At 50.0% G+C, this 10,208-nt stretch overlaps 1 protein-coding gene across 1 annotated transcript in view; it reads left to right on the top strand.

The window, feature by feature from the left end:
* Positions 1-2,141: 2,141 nt before the first annotated feature.
* Cacna2d3 (calcium voltage-gated channel auxiliary subunit alpha2delta 3) overlaps positions 2,142-10,208 on the top strand; it is an 804,703-nt gene continuing 796,636 nt past the window's right edge. The window contains exons 1-2 of the mRNA XM_032919383.1: positions 2,142-2,289; positions 2,972-3,053. Of these exons, the coding sequence (XP_032775274.1) occupies positions 2,168-2,289; positions 2,972-3,053 (204 nt within the window). The 5' untranslated portion in view covers positions 2,142-2,167. The remainder of the gene's footprint in view (positions 2,290-2,971; positions 3,054-10,208) is intronic.

Genomic DNA, 10,208 nt, shown 5'->3' with positions numbered 1-10,208 from the left:
TTTCGGAGAAAGGCCTGGTCTACAAATCCCAGGAGGGGAGCGTGTCTGGTTGGTTCACCTCCAGCACCCACTGCATGCCCTGTGTGACCAAGATGTTTGGCTATTACTGACTGAATGGATGAGTGTAGGAGAAAGGCTGTTAGCTACAGACACCAGGGAGGGGACAATAACCTTACGAATCGGGGCTAGTATGTATTCATTTATTCATTCATTCAAGCATCTTTATTTAGGAAACCCTTGCATTCTGGCAAGAAAATTAATTTTCTCCGAGCCCCCAGTTTGAGTGTCAAAGCCATATGGACCATTCGCCCCCGGGGTCAGGCTGTGCTTGGTTCGGTTAGGAAAGGGCTGGCATGAGTTCATAGGCTGGAGGTGTGCTCAGAAGCAGAGAATTCATTAGAACTAGTTAGTCATCCATGGAGACACTGCCGGTGGGCGGGGTGCACTTGGAGCTCCGCTGGTGGACCCGTTCCTGGTGCTGCTTTCCTAGGTAGGTGTATGACTGGCCTTAAGCCCACGAAAGCTGGGGTCTGCCAGTACTCAGAAAAAGGCCTGGTAAAGAGCCCCTCACATCCAGCTCAGTAATCCGAACCATTCACTGCCAAGATAACTTTTCCGGAGACTGCTGTGAGGGAGAGCGGGGCTGGATCCTAGCCGGATACTACCCAGTGGAAGCCAGAGCCTACCCTTATTCTGCAATAGAGAGCAGAAAACTGGGGTACAGGGTATCAGGGAAAAAAAACCCTATAAATCCCAGAGGCGGAAATACATGCACATAAGGAGAACCGAGGCGGCGGGGGCGCGTTAGACTAGGCGAGGTCAGGAGCGCACGGCTGCCCAGTTCGCCCGAGTTTGCTTCGCCAGGCGAGGATGACTCAGCCTCACTCGGGTCTTTACCGCCAGCCCGCGCGAGGGCTCCACAAAGTTCCTAGTCACACCCTAGAGCTTGTACGGGGATGGGGACAAGGCTTTTCTAAGGGTGGTGGCCTTGGTGAAAACGATCTCCTGGGACTTCCCCTGCGGGTATCTAGAAGCCTCCCCTGCGCTCAGCTGCCTCCTCCCCGGCTGGGGCTGCTGTGCGGAACCTCCCGGCTCCGAGCAATCTGACCCCCCAACCCTCTTCCCCGCATACCCCCGCAGAATGAAGGGTGTCTGTGGGTCAGGCTGGACTCCCCGCTGCCTTTGCTTCCTTTCCCGCCCCAGCAACCGGGCACCTGGGTGCACCGCGTAAGCAGTGCGGACCCCGAGCTTCAGTAGGCTCGGAAGCACCCCGGCCCGTGGTCCCGAGCGCCAGCGGTGGCTGTGCGGCCGCCCGGTGCCGCGCTGTAACTGCAGCGCCACCCTCCGCGCTTTCCACCAGTCGCCGCGGCCGCGGAGCAGCGATGGGCGGCCACGCCGCGGTGCACTCCTAGACCCCGACCCCCTATCCTATCCCCAGCCCGCTCCATCGCTATAGGAGCAGGTCCACTGCCACCTTCGCCGCCCGCTGGCCTCTTCTACACTTCTGCCTCTTTCCAAGGAGCCCTGAGGGGAACAGGGAGGGGGTCGGGCCACCTCTAGGCTCCTTAGCCTCCCACCCCAACACCCCTAACCAGTCCCTAGGGCTCTTGACCAGATCAACCACTGGCAAAGTGTGGACCATCGGGGCCCTTGGCCTCGCTCCCGAACTCCCCCACCCCCCACTCCGCTCCGGTCGCCAGGGCCTGGGGACCGCCCGGGGCCACCCAAGAGTCGCGCCCGTGGCGGCGGACTGCGGAGTTGTAAAGAACTCAGCGGCCGCAGTGGGCCGGGCGAGGCGCGAGCCGTGGCGGCCAAGGACACTGGAGTTTGCGAGTCTCCGCCCGCGAGGCGCCTCCCGCCCTCCCGCCGCGGCTCGCCGGACTCCCCGGGGCCGCCGAGGCGGGGCCGGGCAGCTGCCGCGGCAAGAGGCGCGTCTCGCTCCCTCCTCCCGCGCCTGCCTCCTCCCCAGTGCTCCCTCCGCCTCCTCTCCGCCCTCCCCCCCCCCCCCAACCCCGCTCCTTTTTCCCTGCTCCCCAAGTGAGCCCGGCGCGCAGAGGCAGGGAGGGGCGCGCGCGGCGGAGCAGGCAGCCCAGCGCGCTCGCCCACCGCCCGCCCGGCGCAGCTCTCCGCGGCCGCTCCAGTCGCCGCCGCTGCCGCCGCCGCCAGGATGGCCGGGCCGGGCTCGCTGTGCTGCGCGTCCCGGGGGGCCTCGGCGCTGCTAGCCACCGTGCTTCTCTATGCCGCGCTGGGGGACGTGGTGCGCTCCGAGCAGCAGATCCCGCTCTCCGTGTAAGTGCTTGGTGTTGGGACTCCCGGGGAGGGGCCCATAGCGCCCAAGAGAGACCCGGGGCGCCCAAGTTTGGAAGCCTGCAGGTGCGGTTGGGCAGGACCCGCATCGGGTGCGGGCCTCGCCTCTTGCACCTGTCTCCCAGCCTCAGCACCCAGTGGCGGGAGACTAGGGTGGGACCTTCTCACCCTTTCCCTGGGGCTGGGGAGTAAGACCTGGAGAGGTTCACCTCAAGTGACAGCGCCAAGTTGAGAGCCTGTTTACCCACTGCAACTTCCACGGGCTGTTTAATGGTCCCCTTTTCTGATACCTTGGCATCCTACTTTTCCGGAAAGCGGGGAGGGGGATGGGTGGATTTCTTCAGAGTAGTATTTTCCAGATGATGCTCATTTTAGGTGTTTAAGTAAGCAGACAATTGTTTCTCTGAAAGCCCGTGGTCTTAGAGAGCCAGGGGGACTTTACCTTCTGAACTCCGGTGACCCCAACCCGGACCCCATCCCACGCTGCTGCGCTCTGTACCTTGGTGTTGGTGGTTTGTAAGAGAGAGCTTTTTCTATCTTTCTTTTTTCCTTTAATGTTCTATCGCCCCGGTCTTTCAGCCACAGCCCGGTGTGTGCGCGTGTGTGACGGTGACACGGTGACACTGGTATTACATTTCTTCCCTCTGCTTCTTTCTCCCCATAGAGTGAAGCTCTGGGCCTCCGCTTTTGGTGGGGAGATAAAATCCATTGCTGCCAAGTACTCGGGTTCCCAGCTTCTGCAAAAGGTAAGGTTTCTGTGGTGACAGACAGCGATGATGATTTTTCTAGCACAGAAAATGGAGGCAGATTTAGTTTTTCCAAACAAACGTGAGCCCAGAGCAGCATCAGTTATCAGAGTAGTCTCTGATCTCCGCTTCTTGGCATTGTGCTGTGCAGTGACTTCTCCCTACCAACTGGTTATTTTTAGATGACACTTGATTCCAAACACAAAGAAAAGCAGGATACTCACTCGCACTGTCCTGGCTGGGGCTTGGAAACTGTGTTTGCATGGCTCTTCTCGCAGTTGTCGGTATTGCTGTCTCAGTGCGAGAGCAGATGCTTCCCTGGCCAAAAGATGCTAACTTCTTCCAAGGGGCAGCATCAGCGTCTGTTCTCCGAGCCTCTACCTTGCACGGGAGTCATAGGGTTCAGTGTATCGGAGAGATACCAGCGGCATTGTTTGTCATCCCTGCAGCCCTACGATCCCATTATTCCCCAATCATCCAGACCCAGGGCTGGGGTGCATTACATCATTATAGATAAGGTGAATGGATGTGGTTATCTTTCCACTCAGCTGCACGGCCGGGTAATAAGCTAGGAGAGTGGCCCACAAACTTAAGAAATGGCTCTGTGTCCATATATTTCTGTAAAGTAATGAGAATGGAGAATTGATTATTAGGCTGCTATCAGAAGCTGCATCAATTTTAATTCAAATAGGCAGCATCGTGCTTAAAATTACATCTTGAGATATATGGCCCCCTTCCTCCTCCTTAAGATAAAGGATGAGCTGGGGGTGTGGTGGGGGTGGAGATCGGTGTGGGTGAGAAGAATCGCAGGTTAGTAGATGAACCAAATTAATCCAGATATTCTCCTGACAATAGAAAATAAGATTGGCCTTTAGGAGACAATTCTTCGAGAATGGGTATAAACAGCCTAAATTGTTAAGTTAACTTTTAAGCATTTTAAAATGTGGTTTATTTTTTGGGCCAATGTACCATATGTGTTGTACGCATGCTGCCTGGTAACCAAGTCCATATTTTATTTATGGCATTCCATTCCAGAGAGTAGCATTTCGGGGCGTTACGTGAAACTGTTTGCCGCACAAAAATTCAAATATTATAATAAGGCGTCCTCCAATGATAGGATGGCAAGGTCTGCTAGATAAAAAGAAATGCCAGGCACCGAATCCTTGAAGCCATGGGGAAGACGTCACCTTTAGTATTGGGATGGAGCTCTCTGAAATTTGATAAAACTTGGCCTGCCTCAGTGGAAGACGTCCATTGACATACCTGCAAAGAATGGCCTTTCTCCCTGGCATTCTCTTAATTCGGTCCAGCCTTGCCTGCACTCTGGCTTTTTGCCTGCTTGTCAGATGTTTTATGTGACACGTTCCGGACTGTGACACAGCCTGCGTATTTTGCCTGTGCTTTGAATTCTGAGACGCCCCGACTGTGGGCATATTGTAAAACTTTAAAGAAATATTTCTCATCTACATGTTGTAGTTGTAGAAGTTCCAAAAGAACCACTCCCCCGCCTTTTTTTTTTTTTTTTTTTTTTTTTTTTTTTTTTTGGTCTTGTTTGTACTCAGATAGCGTCTAGTTCACATTTTGGGGGGAACACAAGAGATACATTTGTCCTCTCCTGGAAGTTTGCACACACACATGCGTGCTGCACAGATCCCATCAACCCTAGTATTGGTTATCGTATAATAGCAAATTGGCCATGGCTAAGATGCTTCTCACCGGCATAGTGCCGGATACTGAATCCGCCAGGCTTGCTCTGCCCGTGTCGAGTCGCAGCTTGGCAACTGTGTAATTATTTCCAGCTGTTTAGTGCTTTGTTACCCTTCCTTGCTGCTGTCTGGCCTTTGTAACTAATTCAAGGGGAAGGTGAATTGGTGCTTTCCGTTAGAGTCCAGGGTGGGTTTGTCATCTTTCACAGTGCATTCTTTAACTGAGTGACCGGGAGGATGGGTAAGCTGATTTATGGAGCATTTTTGAGAAACCTTTGTGCCACACCGGAATCTCCCAAATGTGACTGCATTCTTTGTAAAGGTGAAGAACATTGGTTTAGAGAGTTCAGCAGGAATGGGAAGAGTTTGGGATGTTGGAGATGAAGCAGCACTTGGGAGAGCAAGGATGCTGTCACCCTCCCGGCTATTTTCAAGTTTCTGGCCACTTGCATTAGGACGTTATCTCCTTAAATCAAAACAGCACGAATCTGTCCATCACATTTCTGTATCTTAACAGTTGGGGTGCTTTGAAAACGAGTTAAAAGATTCAATTGGAAAAATGTGCTAACACTGTGTTAGGGGAATTCACGGGTGACAATCCTGGGTTGCATAATAGACTGTAATTACATTTGTAAGGTGAGGGCTTTTACTTTTTGTTCTCAGTTAACAAAAAAAAATATACCGTGTGCTATGATATAATTTTCTGTATTTATGTAGTTTTTTAACTGGGACTTCATATTATGAATTGAAATAGCATGTTTGTTTTTAGAATGGAAGTCTTTCTTTTCTTTCTTTCTTTCTTTCTTTCTTTCTTTCCTTCCTTCCTTCCTTCCTTCTTTCTTTCCCTCCTTCCCTCCTTCCTTTCTTTCTCCTTTTCTCTTTTGATCTAGGGCCTAAACTTCCCAAAGCAATTACTGTGACTATAAATGAAATAAGAGTTGGCCACCTACTTTGAGGTGTTTGGAGACTGGGAGATCTGCCACTTTGGCTTTGTTAGGTAATGTGACTTGCAGTGGACTCTAAAGTAAACACTCATGGGAAACACTGTGGTTCACCGCCCTACAGGATCAGTGTCCTCGGCCGTTCCTATGCTTGGTGACCACCGTTCTCCCTGACATAGCTTAGGATCCTATAGTACGTCTTCTCTGAGGGCTGGCTCTCTTAGTTTCTTCTTTTTGCCCTAGTTGAACATGGGAGTAGCAATCCATCCATTTCGTTTGCAGCAGGCGCTTATAAAGTACAGGGAGCCAGGCATTTTTTTTTTTTAAATTGTGTGTTTGGGCTGCAGAGTGGGAAGGCAGGAGTGAGTCCTGAGCAGTTTTTGGGGTGTTAGATGCTCTGTAAAGTCAATGGGCGGTGTGCTTCTGCGTGCCTGTCTGTCAGCTGTTTCCTTCACTGGCAGATACTGCGGGGCTTCCCATTCTCCTCAGCTTTTAATTAACTTCCTATTTGACATATTCATGCCAGTTTTCAGCCGCCCAGTCTTGCTTCATTTTCCCCAAAGAATGTGCTTTGTCTGGGTTCTTTCCAGGAGGGAGGAGGTACTTTGGTCACCTCCCTATCCTGGGATTCACTGACAAGTGTTCTAATAGGTCTGAGGACCTGGCTGTTAAACACAAACACATCACACCTTTAATATTTGCAATGAAAGTCACTAAACCGGCCTGATTTTCATCCCCTCCTCCTGGGGGGGGGCATTTCCTCCGAAGCTGAGTTTTTTTCATTTTGTTTTGACTTGCATCCAGGGGAATATTGGGGTCTAGTGATGTTTTCCAGAATCGAGATGGTGAACACTGGTAATATGTGCTTCTGCCATTACCACCCACAAAGCGCACACAGCTACCTTGGACACCTCCTGCAGCAATCGCCAGGCCATTTGATTCTGGAGATGCACGGGCAGGCTTTTGTGCTATCAACTATTTATTGAGATGGCTTTGATACATAAACTTGATGTCTCTCTCCGCAGGACAGAGCCAGCAAAGCAAAAGGCTGGTTCCCTTAGCCGTCTTTACAGTTATGACTTTTCATCAATGTGGAAATCAATGGACTTTTTAATAATTAACAAAGAACATTTGTGAATTGTGGATGGGGGTGGTGGTGGTGGTGGTCCGTGCTGTGCTGCCCTGAGGAAGCACATCCCTACAGATCATGAAGGAGGCTCTGCTCTTGTAGAATGAAGACAGCTACCTGCCGTCCCCCAGGACACACAGTTAGCCTGTGTTACTGAGGTGCGTTCAGATGGGTAGACTTTCTTCTTTTATATTATCTTTTAAAGTCTTGACATTTCTGAAGTGACAGTTCCCAACCTTTCTGGCTTATTACTGGTCTCATTAGTCCTGTCACCAGGATACATGTTTGATAGGTGTCTGAACTCTTTTTATTTATTTTTTTTTCTTTTTTTCCGGAGCTGGGGACCGAACCCAGGGCCTTGCGCTTGCTAGGCAAGCGCTCTACCACTGAGCTAAATCCCCAACCCGTGTCTGAACTCTTAATGCCCACATGGTCCCTTGATAAGTTCCTCTACAAACCTATGGTTTATTGTTTTTCTTTTCTCTTTTTTTTCTCCTGCCCCCTTTCCTAAGATTTCTGCTCTGTCAGAGATACCCTGCTTTCTTTCTGGAACTACTGTAGCCTGTGCTACTCAAGGAGATTTGCATATGTTTATTGAAATTAAGGGGCTGGAAATATGAATGAAATTCTTGTTGGAGGCCAACTTCGGGTTTCCCTGGCAGTTGTGGGTTTTGATCCGTTAACAGGGTGATCTCTTTCTCGTATTAGTCAATAAAGGGCTGCGGTTGTTACACCACCAGTTTGTTTTGGGGCAGACACACGTGAATATCAAATCATCCACTGGTTATGAACCCTCTCAGGCACGGACAAGCGCAATTAGCCTTTTCGGTTTTCGATGAAGATTGTCACCGTGGGGTAGGAGCCACGGAAACCTAAGAAGCCACCATCTCTGTGAACTCACGACCTTTATCCAATTTCATATCTTCATTTTGCAGCGCACATCCGTGGGAGTGCAAATTTGGGACTTCAGACTCTGTTTTTGATTGATCTCCACTGGTACATGGTGCTCCCACACAAGACAGCCAATAAATGACGAAGTGTGCTGAGCTTGCTGAAATGAGTGCACATCTCATGTGAGCAGGATCCTTTGTCTCAGGGTTGTCATTAATCCAGATTTGCCATCACCGAAGCCAACAATCGGGCCTTTTCTTTATCGGCATGCACACGGTCTGTCAGGGTCCCCCACCTCCGGAAACAGCAGCACCAGAGAAAATGGCCCCGGAGCGGAGACTTACAGGGTCTTTGAAGCGTAGGATGTTAGCGGGTGTAAGTTGCTTAAGATGCTGTAATTTGACTTAGAGGTTTTGTTGTGTCTGAGACCATGGAAGAAATCAAATAGATGCCATCAAGTGCCAGTCTATGAATTAGCATATGAGACGTCACTTTCTTTTAATGCCATTTTTACGTGAAGAGTTAATGGCCTCTGTACCATTCACAGAGAGAGGTTTCTGGAACCTGGCTCTGACGACCTCGATGACCCTTCTGTTCTCCTCAGTCTATTAAACAGAATGTACCTTTTCTTTCAAGGAAAGGGGACAGGCGGTGAGGAAGAAGAGCAGCTACATTCCTCAGGCTTTCCTGAGTGTATAGCCATCAGCAGACTCTGAAGTAGACTCACTGTGCCCTTGCAAAACAATGGCCGGTGCTTGGAGTCACCCTCAGTGCCTTGGGCAGCTGTGAAGTGGATGTGTTGTGGGATGGTCTGCTTGCCAAACCAGCAGAAAATTATCATACAGATAAACTTTGAAAAAAACACAGTGACTTTGAAAAAAAAACATGACAAGTTTTTGTTTGCCTTGAGAACACCTGTGAAGTGCTCGTTGGGCCGTTTTTAACGAGGCATTGCATTCTGGGATCTGTAATAAATGCATCCGTTAGATAGCTTCTCACTTACCCCAGATCGGGATTATGAGAACAAACAACTCAGGGGCCAAACCATGTGTTTCAAGGATGTAATGGAAAAGAAAGGCTTCTCTCTCGGCAAGGGATGGATGGCCACCTCGCATACTTCAGCACCTTAATCTTGACACCAGTCATTGGAAGATGGTTAATCCTCTCGAGGTTAGCAGAGCTTTGTGTAGCTAAATAGTCCAGACTAGCGAGCTGAGCAGAGCCATAAATGCTGTGAGTTCATACCACAGACCGCTGGTCATGCTTTTTAGGGGGAGCAATGTCCAGTCAATATAGGGGACTGCACCCGTCATTACCATCATAGCTACTGAGTTTGCACCCATGTCTGCATCTCTGCCAACAAGGTGGATGCTGCTCGCACAGAGGACGCTTGACGATGCCGGCTGATGGAGAGGCTCACCAAACAGAGCAAACCAGGATGCTGGTATAGAACCAAGTGACTGCAGTTCATCCGGCAGGGATTGGGCTAGTATACAGGATGGTGTATATAGCTGGCTAATATACAGGATGGTGTATATAGCTGGCTAGTATACAGGATGGTGTATATAGCTGGCTAGTATACAGGATGGTGTATATAGCTGGCTAGTATACAGGATGGTGTATATAGCTGGCTAGCATAGAGGATGGTGTATATAACTGGCTAGTATATAGGATGGTGTATACAGCTGGTTAGTATACAGATTAGTGTATATAGCTGGCTAGTATACAGGATGGTGCATACAGCTGGCTAGTATACAGGATGGTATATATAACTGGCTAGTATACAGGATGGTATATACAGCTGGCTAGTATACAGGATGATGTATATAGCTGGCTAGTGTATAGGATGGTGTATATAGCTGGCTAGTATATAGGATGGTGTATACAGCTGGAATGTGAGGAACTGCTGAGAACAGGAACAGCTATGTAATTTTCAGGGTCTGTCGATTGGTCACAAATGCAGAGTGTTAAAGTGCTGAACCAGGTCTGGGGTCTACTGGTCCCTGCTCAGCCTTCTGTGGGACAAGATGTCTTCATTCCGGCTTGCTGGTTTTCCTCCCAGACATCTTATCCTCAGTCTCATTGGTTACGAGATTTCCTTTGCCCATCCTCATTCCATCGATGAGCTTGGAGCATCTGCAGATTCTCACCCTTTAGAGATGTGCTCTTGAAAGCAAGGCCACTGGCCTAGGAGTTTTGTCTGCTTATCTTCTCTGTCTTTCCCGAGGAGCCCTGGGCAAGCGGCTTAATCTAATAGAAGCAGGGTGCATTAGCTCTGCGGTCTCTATCCCAGGTCCTGTGATAATCACTTCAGGGTCTTTCCATTCAATCCTTCCAACAAGTGGGATATGGTGTCCAACCTGTAATCCCAGCACTGGGGATGCTGGACAAAAGAATTGTGGGTTTGAGGCTACTCAGTGACCTATCTTGAAAACACCAACAGCAGATCTCTCATTAAGCAGATAGGGCAGGGATTACAGTTCGGCCC

Source organism: Rattus rattus, chromosome 13 (genome assembly GCF_011064425.1).
Source record: "Rattus rattus isolate New Zealand chromosome 13, Rrattus_CSIRO_v1, whole genome shotgun sequence".
NCBI classification, from domain to species: Eukaryota; Metazoa; Chordata; class Mammalia; order Rodentia; family Muridae; genus Rattus; species Rattus rattus.
This window is presented reverse-complemented; position numbering and strand designations above follow the sequence as displayed.